This window comes from Jaculus jaculus, chromosome 15 (genome assembly GCF_020740685.1).
Source record: "Jaculus jaculus isolate mJacJac1 chromosome 15, mJacJac1.mat.Y.cur, whole genome shotgun sequence".
In the NCBI taxonomy this organism is placed as follows: Eukaryota; Metazoa; Chordata; class Mammalia; order Rodentia; family Dipodidae; genus Jaculus; species Jaculus jaculus.
The window spans coordinates 32,250,798-32,268,357 of NC_059116.1; the positions used below are offsets into that span (position 1 = coordinate 32,250,798).

Sequence of the window (17,560 nt, forward strand, 5' to 3'; positions counted from 1 at the left end):
AGGAGCAGGCTCCTCTGCAGAGCTCAAGTGTGGTGAGAACTGGGCTTGCTTCCTGAGGGGAAGGCTGCACCAAGAACGCGTAAAGAGCACATCTGACGACGCTCTGAGAGAGGGAAAGCGACTGACGCTAGAGAAATATTTCCAGAAGCAGAATTCTCCCCCAAGATTTTAAAGAAAATATTTAATTAGCACATCCAAAATTAAAATTCTTTTTTTTTTTTTTTGATCAGGCCTCCACAGTACCCAACTCTCCCATAGTCTTGCATAGCAGGCAAAAAGAGCCTGTTTTCACACAACACAGAAGGTGCAACATGCACAGTGGAGTTCTGAGAGGGAGATGTATGCACGCACAGAAAAGAAAATGAACAAAATATGGAGGATCCATCAGAAAAGGTGAGTGGAGGGCAACCTTGATACTAAGCACCCTGTCGATACATGACTTTCCCTCCAGTAAGCAAGGAAGGCTGTTTACATCCAATAGACTTCTCCCTGTGCACCTGCACATGTTACTCTACTAAAAGGAGCACTTATTTCCTTACGCACGTCTTTGCTAATGTCTTAAATTTGGGTTCCAGGTGATCTAGAAACTCCAGGCCTTCTTCCTCCTGCCGATCACTGCAGCAGCCCACAGAGCCCGCCATGGAGCCTTTACCTTCATAGTTATATGACCGCACATAGTCTTCCGAATGCTTGTGTTCCTCATCTTGTCCACACAGATACACCTTCTGTGTTAGAGAGAGAGAGCATATTTTATTACATATATTTTAAAACTCACCTAAACATACTAGCATAAAAATGATGTCTTGGATTTACCTTTTACTGTTTAATTTTTAATCAGTGTGTGTCCTCTAATGGATTCCTACATGTAAAAAATGCACATGATTGGTCTGTATTATATTCATTCTTAAAATATAGCAAATAAATCAATGCTCATAGTGAACACATTTATGAAAGTTAAGACTATGCATACATCACATAAGTTAGCAATAATTTCCCATTTGAACATAAGGTAGGTTTCGTTGAAATTTACCTGTGGAGCTTGTCATATAAGGTACGTTTCTTATGTTCACACTATTATATAGTTATGATACTCTAATATATTCATATTATATGTGATAATATAGTAAGATATATCACATAGTTATAATAGTGTAATATATTAAACTGGTTCATATCTGCCTATCCTGACTAATCTGAACCAAATAATAATTGAAAACATGAAGGAATGAAACAGGACCTAAAGTAAGACGCTAACAATGTGTCTGGCTGATTTTGGTAGCTAACCTTCCATAACTACATGGGAAATTCAAGCACATTGACAGCATGGTTAAAATTTAATGATCTTTTCATTATATTAAAACCAATATTTTATCCTGGATTTTTTCTGATATTATTAATGAAAAAGCCACCAGTCTTTTAATCTTCCTGAACACATCTACATAAAGGACTCCCATGGTTTTCTATTTTATAAACTGGATTTCAAAATTAGATCCTTAAAAGCATTCTGCTCTTATTTTGGATGTGATGTCCATATCTATGCTGGTATAAAACTGGGAAGATGATGTGTTTCAAGAGTCTGAGGAATAAAACTTTTGGTAATTCCTTATGTATGGTGCTTGACTTTCATAGACTATGAACTTGAAGACTTTGAGACTCACTTCACCAAGCCGAGGTTGGGTAAAACTGTGCCAGTCGGTATATGTATATCGGCCAGAATCTGGGGCTCCCTGTACAGCTCCCTTGCTGGACTCCAAGGTCTGGTGGCCAACTCCTCCTTTGACCATCTCAAAACTTTGCTGTGTTTTGATTCCTTGGCCACCAAGAGTACCAACAGACATGCTTGTGTCACAAACATTGGATGTCTGTGTGGGGATTCTAATGTTTGCTTCCTGTAAATAGAGTTATAAATTAAATCAACAAAATTGAAATTATCTTGCTTTATTTCTTTCACACTATAGACAAGTCACTTGTTGTGCCTCAGTTCTCTGTAGGTAAAATCCCAATAATGAAAACAACCATATCATAGGCATTCCCAGCTAAAATCTGTCTCCTCAAAGTTCATGGGTTGAAGTCTGTGGTAGTTTAGATGTGGAATATTCCCCATTGATCCATGTGTTAGAGTGCTTAATCTCCAGTCAGGGTGCTGTGTGGGAGGCTTGTGGGATCTTCAAGAGATAGAGCCTTGCTAGAGGAAGTATCTCTGGGGGCAGGCTTTCAGTATTGTAGTCTATCTCTGATTGCTGCTCTTCTGCTCTGTAGCTGCTCCCTGCTGATGTGAAGATGTGGTGCCAGGCTGTCTGGTCCTGCCAGGCTTTCCCTGCCATGATGAAACTTCTCTTGGAAACAGTAAGCCAATAAAATCCTGTCCTTCCATACATTGCTTCTGGTCAGGAATCTTGTCACAGTAATGAAAAGTGACTGATACAAACCCTTACCCCCACCCCATACCTCAGAATCTGACTTATTTTGAAACATGGTTATTATTGATAGAATCACACAAGTTGACATGGCATCCCATCTTAATCTGTTGAATCTGTAATCTAATTAATCTAATATGACCAGAGTTCTTTTTAAAAGGGAAAATGTGGACACTGACAGGCACGTGGAGAATCTCGTGAAGATTTGATGTGCCGCCATAAGCCAAGAACAAGAAACGGTGCCTTCATGGGAGAACATGGTCATTCCAGGCCTTTGTTTCTGATTTCTATCCTCCACAACACTGAGAGCATACATGTATGCTGTTTAATGCCTTGTGCTAAGACAGCCCTTTGAAAGCAATGTGATAGGATTGCAAAGCTTAAATGAATTAAAATATGCAAGGCACGTGAAACTCTGCTTGACATAGTAGGTATTCAACAAACACCACAGGTTATTTTCACTGCTACTTGTAGGAATATTGTTACTGCTGTTTGTAGGAATAATCAAGTTCTGGTCACTAGGTCGCCATACAATTCAGTGGGATGGTAAATCTGATTTACCGTCACTTCCTCTCCAGGTCCTTCAGTATTCGATACAATTAAATTTTGCTGGGCAACGTCATCTGGAAAACATTTCTTTACTGTTCTCTTGGCAGTGACACAGAAGCATGTAAACAGAATACCTAAAACAATTGAAAGAAACATGAAGATAGAATAGTGCTTATTTTACCTGGCTTATATTAAATAATTTGATTATAAGATTTAAAATAACATTATTTGTGTGTGTGTGTGTGTGTGTGTGTGTGTGTGTGTATTCATGCTGCTACAAATACCAGACACTTGTGCCACTTTTTGTCCAGCTTACATGAGTCACTTGTGAATTGAACTCAGGCCTGCAGGATTTGTAAGCGAGTGCTTTTAACTGCTGAGCCATTTCCTCAGCCCCATAATTTTTTTAAGTGTCTTTTTACAACTTTAAAAAATTCATTCTAAATTTTGAGATAACTTCACTAAAATTTAAAAATCATATGGAGTATACTTACAGGGCATAGAAACAGAAAACAAAACGAAAAGAATCAGGCAAAAGTATAAGTAGGGGCTAGAGAGATGGCTTAGCAGTTAAGCACTTGCCTGTGAAGCCTAAGAATCCTAGTTCAAGGCTCAATTCCCCAGGACCCATGTAAGCCAGATGCACAGGGGGCACATGCATCTGGTGTTCATTTGCAGTGGCTGGAGGGCCTGGCATGCCCATTCTCTCTCTCTGTCTCTCTCTCTCTCCCCCCCCCCCACACACAAGTAAATAAAAATAAACAAAGTATAAATAAGCAATTTCTTAAAATTGGTTGTTTGAACAGGTACATAAAGTAATATAATGCTAAGAGGAGCATTCAAATTAATGAAAATGCAAATAAAAATGAATTAAGGCACAGTAAAGATTATGGGAAAAGTTGGTAAATGTGGTGGTGCTTTGTGTCTGAGAGAGACTTAAGTTGAAAAAAAAATTGTCATATTTTTTTTTTCTAAACTGCTACAGTTTGGATAAGTTTTCCCCAAAGGTACATGTGGTAAAGTCTCAGTCCTCACCTTAGAGTGCTTTGGGAGGTGAAAGAATCTTTAAGAGATGGGTTTTAATGGAGGAAATCCAGTCATTAGGGAGTATGCCCTACAAAGGCCTTAAAGGGGACCATGAGACTCTCCCCCTTCCTTGCTCTGTCTTTGCTTTCTATCTACCCTTAAGTGAGAAACTGGCTTCACCACCCGCTCCTGCTCATAAGCACAATTGCAACAGAGATTCAAAACCTCAGAAACCGTGTTAAAATAGCCCTTTTCTCCTTACAAGTTGTTTTCTTGGATATTACAGTAATGGAAAGCTGACTAACAGACACGCATTTGGTGACACTTGATCAATGCATTCTAAGTGATACTTACATAACAGCAAGGCAGAGCCCAGCACCATGGCAAGAATAGCCCATTTTCCAAGTATCACGTTGGAAGGTTTGACATCCCTCTCCTCTTTAACGCTCATTCTACATTCCGACGGAGTTGTGCAGTCACACACCCTCACTGAGAGCACATGTTTTGCAGATAAACCATGTCGGTCTTGGATTTGGACAGGCACAGAATAATAGTTGTAATTGAGGTTGTGTCGCTGACGAAGGAAGGCACGTTTACCTATGAGGGCAAAGGCGGAGAGAACATACGTTATAAGACCTTTCAATAGCAATATTGTTCCTACTCGATATTCTTGAGCAGGGATTAATTTGCATAAAAATTCTAATTTTTTTTTCTTTAAAAAAAATTACCTTCTTTGAAAACCAAGGAAAAGAACTGATACTTGTTGCACTTATCTTCATGGTGCTGGGCAAACACCCGACTAAAATTAGCTTAGGGGAGGAAAGTTGTTTGTTTTGGCTTCCAGTCTCAGAGGGAAGCTCCGTGACGGCAGGAGGGGGGTGGTGGAGCATAGGCTGGCCGTCCCCTCCTTGCCACAGCAGACGGCAAAACAGCAGCTGGAGAGTGAGCTGAGCTCTGGCAAGTGGGAGCTGACTACAAGACCCCTAAGCCCACCCCCAATGCGCCTCCTCTACCCAGGCACTACCTCAGATTGCCATCATCTGAGAATCAAGCATTCAAAACACATGGGCTTATGAGGGACACTTGATTTAACCCATCCACAATACTACTTTAATCTCAGGTTAGACTAATGTATGCTTAACTTATTAGTCATTGAAAATGGGTTACATATCTTCGTAACAAAAGGTAAGTGTAACATAACTGTGTGTTTTAAGAGAAGACAAGTGAAAATATGTTTACTATGACGAATTAAGGTGAAAGTTGAAATTATCAGCCAGCTGGAATCCCTGTTGCTTGCAAGATTTAGCATAAGTACTCACCATCCTGTGCCTCTATTGTCCAAAGTTTGCTGGCAGAATTATCCAGAAGGAACTGAAAGGGTGGACCATTGTCAGGCCCATCTAGATCTACAGGTTCCAAAACAGCATAATCCTTCTCATGCTGACAGATTGTCAGGTCTTTATCAATCTGGGGTGGGTGATCGTTAGAATCTTCCAAAAGGACTACTAATGTTCCTGTGCAGGACCGGCCGCCTGTGATAAGCCAAAAACAGGTTATTTCTCCTCTCAGAAACGTGTTCATTTTCAACAATTGATAGAATGCACAGCTGTCCTCTGCTTTCAACGAGCCCCCCAGATCTCTGACAGCTTTATGTCACTATGCGCAGAAGGGCAGTGGATGATCAGATCATTTCTTTAGGAGCTTTCTGAAACTGAAAGGTGTAAGGTTAGGGGGGGCTGCCACCACAGAGCAACCCGCGAAAGACAGGATTGACTTGTATCTTTCTTTATGGAAAGCAAATCTTCATCCTAAGAATAAAACTACATCTGGTCATCAGGGACCTTCTCAACTCCTTTACCTCTTGTATTGTTCGTTAAATTTCTCGTTAAAACCTTCTGTGTGCTTCCCGTCTTGTTATTTTTGTTGCTTTACTTTTTCCTGGCGCTGGGGAGGAACACAAGGCCTCACCATTCGAAGCATGTGCTCTATGAGTGAGCGTCACAGTTAAGAATTCGCCTGAGTACCAGCGTCTCATCAAGCATGCTTTGACAGAGACAGTGGCTGTCATGGTGGCCTGGGTTTGCTCAGAACAAGTTGTTCATCTACTGCAGCCAACACAGGGAACGCTGAGCTCACAACCCAGGGATCCATCTGAGAGCTCAGTCACCTGCCTGTATTTCCTAACTATGACTTAATGAAACTACATTGAACATAATGCAATTGCTGTTTTTTGTGGTTTAAAAGAAATCAGGTTAATAAGCTAGAAAAGGGTATTTGTGCTTCTCCACACCAATTCAATTGATATGTTTTCATTAGCAAGAACTATCTTTTACTCATCACTTGATCAACACTATTTTAGCCAAATATTTCACACACAATGAGTAGTTTTATTTGAAATGCTACTTATAATTTGTGTTTGAGATATAATGAAATTCAGAAATAGTCAAATTATATCATTATCATTTGTGAAAGTTAATAAAGTCCCATTAACAGTGTAGTTTGAAAATTAAAATGAGCTGTGGAGATGGCTCAGTGGTTAAAGGTGCTTGCTTGCAAAGCCTACTGTCCTGGGTTCAATTCCCCACTACCCACACATAAGGCCAGATACACAAAGTGGCATATGTGTCTGGAGTTCATTTGCAGTGGCAAGAGGCCCTGACAAGCCCATATTCATTCGTTCTTTCTCCCTCTTTCTCTCTGTCTCTCAAGTAAATAAATAAATGAATATTTTTTAATTAAAATAAACAAGTAAATTATGCAATTTCTCATTTTCCAACATTGTGCACAGGTCTAACATTGAAACATTTTGTTAAAGTGATCATTAAGACTATTCTTCAGTGGAATGTTTTTCTACATAAATTAAAATAATTGCATGAAAAGAATATTTGTGTGAAGCCAGGCGTGGTGGCGCACGCCTTTAATCCCAGCACTCGGGAGACAGAGGTAGGAGGATCGCCATGAGTTCAAGGCCACCCTGAGACTACAGAGTTAATTCCAGGTCAGCCTAGACCAGAGTGAGACCCTACCTCGAAAAACCAAAAAAAAAAAAAAAAAAAAGAATATTTGTGTGAAATACTGGTAGGAAAAAAGTCATCTGCAGATGATTAAATAATGGTATTTACATTTAGACTTTCTTTCACAAGTAATTTCAGATATTTGAAACTAAGTGTTTTTTGCTCATAGCATTCCTATGCAATATATTGCATGGTCAAACATGTACATAAACACACTAGCCAACACATTTAGCATATTTACATGCATATTTAAATATATTTAAAATAGTGACTGGTAGGCATATTTGTTCTACAGAGTTTCAAGATAACTCCTTTAGAATATTTGAAGGATATTCTTTACAGAATAGGTACTAGAGTTAACCTTGGAGCTTGCAAACCAAAGCAAAGATGTGAGCCAGCGTTGGATCTTTTCTTTAGCAAATAGGATACATGATCTGTTAAGAGAACTGTTTGAGGTGGATTGAACCCTTCAGTATGTTGAAATCATCGTAATACTAAAAACAAAATGGATATACTTGAGGTTGTCACTGTTTATGTAGCAGATATCAAATAATATGATACTCAAAATATAAACCAAGTCAGGCGTGGCAGAACACACCTTTAATCCCAGTATCTGGGAGGCAGAGGTAAGAGGATCACTGTGAGTTCCAGGCTAGCCTGAGACTACATAGTGAATTCTAGGTCAACTTGGGCTAGAGTGAGAAACTACCTCAAAAAAAATTAAAAATTTAGACTTTGGTCATTGACACATCTGCATGAGGGCATAAACTGGGTGAGTTTGAATAAAATGAGAAATTATGATGAATACATCACTTTGCAGTGTGCATTGCTTGTACATTAATGTAAACATGGTTTTCCTTAAATTTTGACCCGGGGCTGGAGATATGGCTTAGTGGTTAAGCGCTTGCCTGTGAAGCCTAAGGACCCCGGTTCGAGGCTTGATTCCCCAGGACCCACGTTAGCCAGATGTACACGGGGGCACACACATCTGGAGTTCATTTGCAGTGGCTGGAAGCTCTGGCATGCCCATTCTTTCTCTCTCTCCCTCTCTCTCTCTCTATCTCTCTCCCTCTTTCTCTCTCTATTGCTCTCAAATAAATAAATAAAAATGAATAAAAATTTAAAAAATGACCTGGAAACTAATGAATTTCACACCATGTTATCTTAGAAATGCATCCAATATTCATATTTTATTTTTAGAAAATGGCACTCACCTGTATCCCTCGCCACGACAGAAATATTGTACTGGTTGTTTTTTACAAACTTTGATTCTCTGTCTAGTATTTTTACAGTTTTCAAGTCTCCGGTCAATTCGTTAATTTCAAACCAGTTGTCTTCATCTCCTAACTTCTGATACCTAATTTTTAGAAATCAAATGTAAATGCTAAAGCCACAGAGAGAACCCACAGAACTTTCCTAAAATTGAAATCAGTAATAGCACAATTAAAATTAAGGAGCTTTGTGAAAAGTACGTCACCTTAAGCCTTCACCACTGCTTGTTTCTGGGTCCAGAGCTTTGTATCCAAGGAGATCTTGGCCAGCTGGCAGGCCGTCTTTGCTCTGAATGATTTTCACGGGGGGCTGGCACTCGGGACCCTCGTCCCTGTCTTTGATGTTAACAGTGACGGTTGTCGTACACATGGCAGGGGTTTGGGAGCTGGCTGCTTTAGAGAACTGGGCTTCGTTAAGAACTCCAATTTGCAGAATGACTTGACGGCTGAGTTCATAGTTCAACGGCTGTTCAATAAACATTCTTTAATCAGACAGACATCACTTATGGAGGATGAATGGTTCCGACTTTTAATACAAAAGGAATGCCATGTTTATGTTTTAAACGTTATCAGAAGTTGGTGCTAACCAAAACCTAATAATGAGCTCTTGAAATGATCAGTACTGTGAAATACAAAGTGGTTGATTTCCAGTTTCAACTCATTTTACCCTTCCTTATTCACTATAACTTTAAATATCAGATAACTGAAAATCTCAAACGCTTCCATTATGTGTTATATGAGATAACTAACAATGATTCTATAGACCACCCCAGATGAAACATACAAATAATTAGATGGAGATTTGGTTACATACAATAAAACAATTACTTGAGTACCCAAGTCAAGTGATAGGGTGACATCAAAGTGTACAATCCTAAACTGGATCACTAGACAGACTCTTGAAACAAGTTAAATGATGAATTTATTTACCTTGACAACACACAAGACCCCTTCATTTGTATTTGGATCTGTGGTAATTTTGAAGTTTCCATTTTCATTTCCCTGTAGGATCGTGTACACCGCTTTCGAGTGAGGCGTGTTTGGCAAATCTTGGTCTTGTACCATCATTCGTAAAATCTCAACATCTATTCTGTTTTCCTCAACTTCAGTAGTATACTAAAAAACAAATTTACTTTCTAGTTATCAATCTATCAATTTAACACTAGTTTTTCTATTCTCAAAATGATATTTTGAAGAAAAGGTGATACATAAATAATGTAGGCTCATAAATTGACAAGATATTTATAGATTTGATGCATAGCTTATTTCATTCTTTTTTTGTTCATTTTTTGTTTATCTATTTGAGAACGACAAGAAGAGAGAGAGATTGAGAATGGATGCACCAGGGCCTCCAGCCACTGCAAACAAACTCCAGACGCATGCGCCCCCTTTACATCTGGCTAACATGGGTCCTGGGGAATCGAGCTTTGAACCAGGGTCCTTAGGCTTCACAGGCAAGCGCTTAACCACTAAGCCATCTCTCCAGCCCACTTATTTCTTTCTTCCTAAGCTACTTTCCAGACTTTTTTCCATTCCCAAAAGATGACTCATGCCTTAACTGTTGAACTTCTGAGCTGATTTTCCTCTCACTCTAGTCATCAGATTTGTCTCTTCTCTGTCCCTGTGTGGTATTTACAGTCCTCCTCTTTTTAAATATAAGCGCTGGATAAATGCTTTCTTATAACACACTCACCACACAATACCTGTACATAATTAGAGTATACATTGACTTCTTATTACTAGATAGCTTGCTGCCCAGTGATTTTTTATTGACTTTGATACTAACGAATACTTTAAAAGTTTTCTCTTTTTTGAAAAATTAAGTCATACACTTCCTCTCAGAACAAATATGGAGACAGAAGCCCAAGATAGAAAAAAAAGTATAAATGAGATTTTACAAGGTATTGAAGATGAATTCATAAGCAGATAAAAGAAATTAAAACTAGGATTTATTTATGCTTTTTTGAACTCTTTGTTTTTGTTATTTATTTATTTGAGAGTGACAGACAGAGAGAGAATTAGGCAAATAGAGAATGGGTGTGCCAGGGCCTCCAGCCACTGCAAACAAACTCCAGATGCATGAGCCACCTTGCACATCTGGCTTATATGGACCCTGGGGAATCAAGCCTCAAACTGGAGTCTGTAGACTTCACAGGCAAGTGCTTAACTGAGAAGCCATCTCTCCAGCCCTTATTTATGTTTGGTTTTTGAGGTATGGTCTTGCTCTAGCTCAAGCTGACCTGAAATTCACCAATAAATAAAAAAATAGATATTTTAAAAATACATATTATATAAATATACCTATCACTGTATTAGCAGATATTTCATTCTATGACTAGTACTATAGTGTTGATTCATGAGAAAATGGAAATGGGAAATTACTTATTAAAGGTTATAAAAACAACCATTCCCTGTGTTTCCACATGCTTGCTTAATGTGAAGGCAAAATTTGGTCATACATGATCCAGGAAGAGCCTTGGGGGAGAAGGCTGGACTCTAACCCAAGCAGAACATATAAAGCCTGCCTAGAAATGTGAAGGACATCAGAGAGAGGGCCTCTTTTCCCAACAAAAGAATGTGCGTCTGATTTTAGAGCTCAGTAATCAAGAGCATCTTGCACACAGGAGCTGTGTCAGGCTCAGCTGTGAGCATGGCGATTTCCTTACCACCCCAAAGAAGTACTGCACGGATTTTTCTTGTGAGAATCACGTTTTCTCTGTGTTACTTTAAGTAAATGCTAGTTAAATATTTGTGATCTCAGAGAGCTGCCAAATTCTAGATTTGACTTTTGAAAAAGCAAATGAATCCAGGTAGACGGGCACAGAAATACTCACGGAAGTTTGCGTGAAGAATGGTGAGTTGTCGTTTTCATCCTCAAGAGAGATAGTAACTGTTCCTGTGGTAAATAAACCAAAAGGTTGCCCTCCCATGTCCCGAACTTCCATGACTAACTTGTAAGTGTCACATTTCTGAAAGAAAAGAAAATGGTGTATTGGTGAACACTTCTGTTTACTGCAACTTTAAATTACCATAGAGGCTGTATGTGTTGTGGTTATTTTACAAATATTCTTTTAAAGTTATTATAGGTATGTACTATGTATCCAGCCCAAAATGTTATTTCAAAAAAATTAGCTGGGCACGGTGGCGCACGCCTTTAATCCCAGCGCTCGGGAGGCAGAGGTAGGAGGAGGATCAGCGTGAGTTCGAGGCCAGCCTGAGACTCCATAGTGAATTCCAGGTCAGCCTGGACCAGAGTGAGACCCTACCTCGAAAAAAAAAAAAATTAAACACAAATACAGAATAAGTGATTACCCAATTAGTGTAATATAAGGCTATAATGTTCTGGGTGTGCTTTTTGTTTGTTTTGTTTTGTTTTTGTTTTTGCTTTTTTATTTTTCAAGGTAGGGTCTCACTCTAGCCCAGGCTGACCTGGAATTCATGATGTAGCCTCAGGGTGGCCTCAAATTCATGGCGATCCTGCTACCTCTACCTCCCGAGTGCTGGGATTAAAGGCGTGTGCCACCACGCCCGGCTAAAATGGTTACTTTGGATTGCCGACTTGATTGTGTTTAGGGTCACCTAGGAAACACCCCTCCCAACATGTCTAGGAAGGCATTTCCAGAGATGTTGACTGAAGAGGGAAGAGCCATCCAGATTGTGGGCAGCAACACCCACAGGCTGGAAGTCTCCAGCCAAATGAAAGGAATCGTCGCAGGGGCAACTGAGAATGGGCAGCACTCATTTCTTTGCTTCCTAAGTGGATGCGGCAGCCTAGGCACCCTCAGACCATGCTGTCCTTCCATGACGGGTTACACGCCTCAAACCATAAGCCAGAATAAAACATCTCTACTTAATTTGCTTTTGTCAGGTACCCAAGCACTATTCTTGTTTAGATAAAACCAATATTGCCACAGCAATGATTAAAAAAATAACTAATACTGGAGCTAATTGGCTTACTATAACATTTTTAAAATGTAAGGTTACTTTCTTCACTTATAATTGCTAAGCCTAAAATTGCCTTAACGTAACATTTATTAAATTTTTAAAACTTCATATGGGGGTTGGAGAGATGGCTTAGTGGTTATGCGCTTGCCTATGAAGTCTAAGGACCCCGGTTCAAGGCTCGATTCCCCAGGACCCACGTTAGCCAGATGCTCAAGGGGGCGTACATGTCTGGAGTTCATTTGCAGTGGCTGGAGGCCCTGGTACACCCATTCTCTCTCTCTCTCTCTATCTGCCTCTCTCTTTCTCTGTCTGTTGCTCTCAAATAAAAAAAAAAAATTTTAAACTTCATATGGTGCAGTAAAATAAAATTAACTTTTTTTTATAAAGCAGAAAGAAACTGAGTACGACAAGGTCATACCACATCAAACCAATGAGTGCAAGTAGACGCTGGCCTTAAACCTTGTACTATATCAACATCTTTTTAGAAGTAAAGGAAGTTTCCAAAAAAAAAAGTAGCCCTAAGGACAGTCAAGGATGCTTAGGAGTAAACAACAATAGCCAGATTGTAATTTGTTTTGGCAGTAACTATCAATTTAAAAACAGCAGAGTAACTGGTAAGTTAATCAAGCAATTTGTTACTTCTCTATCCAGCAGAGGTGTGGTGGTCGTGATCACGCCTGTATCTGGGTGTATGGAGAAATGCTTTGGATGATCTGGGATTTGTTGTAGGATTTTGTATTTCAGGCGAGTGTGTAGAGTTCCAGGTTCATCTTTGTCTATGGCAGTCACTTGTCCCACTGAAGTTCCTATTTAGATTAAACCAATATTGTCAAAACACTAAAATCTTAATATAACTACAAACCAAGGATAAAATAAAATCAAGTGGGATTATACATACACAACCTACAAAAGTCAACTCTTTAAATTACAATAGACAGTTAAAAATATTCTTCGACATGGTAAAATGGATCTTCCTGGGGCTTCTTCTTGTCCCTCTCCTTTGTCCCTCTCTGGATTATAAGGGAAAGTTGAATTTTTCCTGTATCTAACCTTTCATAGCCTTAGGTAAATGATTATTTTAAAAAATCCACCAAGGAACAGATAAATTAATGAAATAACTTATTTGACTAGAAGACACAGTGTTTCCTGGTGCACTTGTAATTTCTCATGACATTCTCTGTGAATTCCTGGCTAGAAATTCCTTCCTGCCATCTCATCCTACTATTTGCATTCAGAAAATCCAGCAATGTTCTCAAACCACAAAGTTTCCAAAATCCAGCTGGAAATCAAGCTTCACTTCAACAACTAAGTTCAAAGCGAACTGAGCCAAATAAAAATTTCCAAAATTACAAATATCTTTTGAATCAGCTCAACCTAACCCTGAGTAGGAAAGTTATACAATATCAGTTTCTAATGGGGAGAAGGGTGTATATAATTAAAAGTACCCCCAAAACTCAGGAAAAGTAATAACAGAATTAGGTATTCTAGTTATATTTTGTATTGTGGTGTATTTATGATGTGTGTGTGTTCCTGGGTGAGAGTGTGGGCATGTGTTTGCCACAGCCCTGTGTGGAGGCCAGAGGACATCGCTGGGTATCAGTCCGCACCTTCCACCTTGTTGGAGGCCAGGTCTTTCATTGTTGTTTCTGCTGCCATCACCAGGCTAGGTGACCCACAACACTGGGGTGATTCTTTATTCTCTATCTCCCTTCTCACTGTAGGCACACTGGGAGTACAGATACCCACAATAGCATGCAGCTCTTACTTGCATTATGGGGAGCCAAATTCAGATGTGCACACTTGCATATCACATTTTTATCTACTCACCAGCCCTAATCACTTCTTTTTTTAAGTTTTAAGCAAATTCTTTACCATATCACCATTAAACATGAACTTACCAGATCGGCAATTTTCAGGTATACTAAAAACTGTCAGTTTGGTTTCAAAATAAGGAGCATTATCATTGTCGTCTTCAACTTTGAACAGTAAGGGAAGAGGGTAGTCTGGGGCATAGCCATCTGCTGTTGTCGCATAGCCATATACCTGGGAGGAAGGGAAATAACAGTTTGTTCTCAAATGACAAGCTATGTACAAAAGCAAGCCTAGGAGCAGGGCAGGCTGTATCACTTTTAAACACCACCCACAGGCATGTGTGCTAGGAAATGATGCAAGTGAGAGATGGTGTCCATACAGAGTGTGCATACCACATAGCTTCAGTGTCCTGAATGTATTATTTCTTCTTATTCCTCCATCACAGTACCATGCTGTCCCAGCACCCAGAACTCCAGGTGGCCTCAGGGTTAACTGTACGCTATTCTAGTTATTAGAACAAATGTAGGCTCCTTGTACTTATGCTGGTAAAAGTATTTTGGAAAGGATATTCATAGATTTTATATATGCATATATATCACAGCTATCTCTGGGTTATTTCTTTCCTGTTCTTGTTTGTTTTTCTACCATAAATATATATTTGTTTTTAATGAAGATGCAAATACAATATGCACATATGCCAAACTCCATGTCAAAATAATGTATCTTGACCCAGGCTAACAAGATTTAATGCTTTCCCCTTTAAGTTCCATCAAACCATATTTACATTTTTCTCATGTGGCTTGTGCAAAGTGTTCAATAAGTACTTGCAGAGTGGGACCACTGCCCCACCTCTTCTTCTATCACTACTACCACCACTGCCATCACCACCACCATCGCTGCCACCAACACCACTCCTATCCATGCCACCGTCGCCACCACCATCATCACTGTCACCTACACCATGCATCGTTACCACCCTATCCACAGCACGCAAATGTCACCCTTTTCACTCTTCTAACAGTTCCTCCATTCTCCCCCTACAGATGATGTTAATTTTTTTTTCTTTCTTAAAATGCCACCACTTTGTGATCTGAGACTAATAAAAGCATAAAACTATTTAATATCTCTGGTATAGCATAATTATGCTTAGGCATGGAAGCCTATCATTCGTGGATACTTTTGTCACTGAAGCATCTATCGTAGTAACAGCATGATTTACAATGGGTAAGTCCTGAATAAATAACACTCCTATGCAGTTACAGCCACTTCTCATTTTTAGGACGAGAAACTACCCCTTAAGCTTGTTCTCCAAAACTTTCCATTAGCCTTTTCTACCTCCTCACAGGGCATCAGACTGCTCCTCTGCCTAAGCCCATCCTGCCATAATTTACACCAATTCTTCTTAATCTCCCTCTCTTCAGTGAAAATGAAGATCATCTGTTTCCCACCATACAAGCTCTGGCAGTTTGAAATAATATTTCTTGATATTTGACTGCAAGGAAGTATGCTTTCGCATGCTGCTGATGGAGATGCAGGGGTTCGTTTCCAGTGCAATTCTGATTTTATCTTTTTACTACCAATGAACCAAGAATCTGCAGAAGAAGCCTGAATGAAATGACTGGTGCAAACAAGGACACTGAAGCTAAGAAAAAGATAATCACAAAAGCCTCACATAGATCACCTGGAGAATCCACTCACCCTCACATAACAGAGCAAGTGATTAGTAAATACCTTCTTACTTAGTCATAATAGCTACACTTAGAAAAACTTCAAGTGGGGTTGCAGAGCGGGCTTAGTTAAGGGCACTTCTTGTGCAAGTATGAGGACCTAAGAAGGACTGAGAGACCACTTGAGTTAGACCCTCAAGACCCACATAAACAGCAGGAAGTGGCCATGTGCATCTAGAACCTGTCCTGAAGGGAACAGACAGGAGAATCCTAAAGGCTTATGAAAAAATTTTGCAAGAGACCCTGGCTCCAGCAAGACCAATAAGAATGAACAGAGAGGAATAGCAGGGGCCACCCCACTCCAAGTGAGTGCACAGGCGCGTACACGTGCATACACCATACACTACACACATGCACACGCGCAAACACACACACACACACACCACAAACCAAATACATTACACATATACAGAAAAGGCTCAGATAATGGCTTTGTACAGAAGATGTCTTTATTCTCTATCAAAAGCAACAATATATTGCAATTCTAGTATACTAAGAGGAATAATATCTTAGTCCTGTTTTCAACCAGGCTAAGTCTATTATTTAAATATCATGGAACCATGATTTTCATACTCTTCCCCCTTTGAATTTTTCTGGAGTCTGACGAATCCATCTCCTTTAGGCCTCCCGTGCTTTATTTTTCTGAAATTGCTATCATGTTGGGAAAATTCGAACAGCCTCCACCAGAGCACTTGTGGTCTGAGGCAACCAGTGCAGACTGAGTGAAGACAGTGAGAAGAGTAAGACCAGACTGCACAGGCGCAGAGGGGCATTAGCAGCATGCATGGAAAAGAGTGAGAGACCTGCACGTCTGGAAAACCAAAAAAGTATCAGTGAGAGGGAGCTTCTGGTTGGACACGTCAGAAGGACCATAGTTTCCAGGTCTTTCAGACAGTATAGATTCTCCCCACCCTCCAGAGAGGAAGGGTCAACCAGTTTCTATCAGATAAAGATGTAGAATTGAAAGCTCTCTTCTGCTGTTTGGAAGACTTTCAAAAATGCCCAAGTGTATATCCCTGTACCGTTACCTAAGTGTAATGATTTAAAACAAACCAGCAATTTGCAGTGACAGAGGCACATGCCCAGGATATATTCATGAGCCAGGATTAAACAACAAAACACCAGGGCAGGAAAGAGTAAGAACACAGTAAAAAATATGTATTGAATTTGACCCATGGCCAGTATTTTCTAATATTTATTAATGTTACAGAAAGAGGAAGATGAAGAACAAGTATGGGCTTCCTGCCACTGCAAATGAATTCTAGCTTCATGTGTCACTTTGTGCATCTCGCTTCATGTGGGTACTGGGGAATCAAAATCAAAACTGGGCCATTACGCTTTGCAAGCAAGTGCCTTTTCAGTGCTAAGCCATCTTCCCAGCTCCTGTGGCCACTATTCTCAGTAATCAAATAAGTCAAATTATTTAAAACATAATTTATTATTAATATATATATACAGATGATTGGTCAATTCCACCAAAATCCCCAGGACAAAATTCTGTAGTATGAACCTTGTATGTTTTAAAAAGCTTTCTACTTTGCACATAATATCGTCAACATTGTGGCATTGAACACCAGAAATGTTCTGAGGTAAGTCAGACAGCTATTACCAGGTACAAGCAAAGAAAACAGACTACTAGAATTCATGTCCTATCCAAGCTATAAGGAGTAGTGGTGAATACTTAGGCTGTATCTGAGAAATAAAGCATGCAGTGTACCTTAAAAAAATAAACGTGCATTTGGGGCTGCAGACATTGCTGACTGGTTAAGGCACTTGCCTGGAAAGCCATAGGATCCAGG

The 17,560-nt window shown here is 39.6% G+C and overlaps 1 protein-coding gene across 1 annotated transcript in view; it reads right to left on the reverse strand.

The window, feature by feature from the left end:
- Positions 1-527: 527 nt before the first annotated feature.
- The window catches only part of Dsc1 (desmocollin 1), a 29,402-nt gene continuing 12,369 nt past the window's right edge, over positions 528-17,560 (reverse strand). The window contains exons 6-16 of the mRNA XM_045135225.1: positions 14,121-14,265; positions 12,862-13,028; positions 11,112-11,246; positions 9,208-9,393; positions 8,484-8,743; positions 8,221-8,363; positions 5,312-5,524; positions 4,347-4,589; positions 2,979-3,100; positions 1,659-1,889; positions 528-725 (exon numbers count right to left, since the gene is read on the reverse strand). Of these exons, the coding sequence (XP_044991160.1) occupies positions 528-725; positions 1,659-1,889; positions 2,979-3,100; positions 4,347-4,589; positions 5,312-5,524; positions 8,221-8,363; positions 8,484-8,743; positions 9,208-9,393; positions 11,112-11,246; positions 12,862-13,028; positions 14,121-14,265 (2,043 nt within the window). The remainder of the gene's footprint in view (positions 726-1,658; positions 1,890-2,978; positions 3,101-4,346; positions 4,590-5,311; positions 5,525-8,220; positions 8,364-8,483; positions 8,744-9,207; positions 9,394-11,111; positions 11,247-12,861; positions 13,029-14,120; positions 14,266-17,560) is intronic.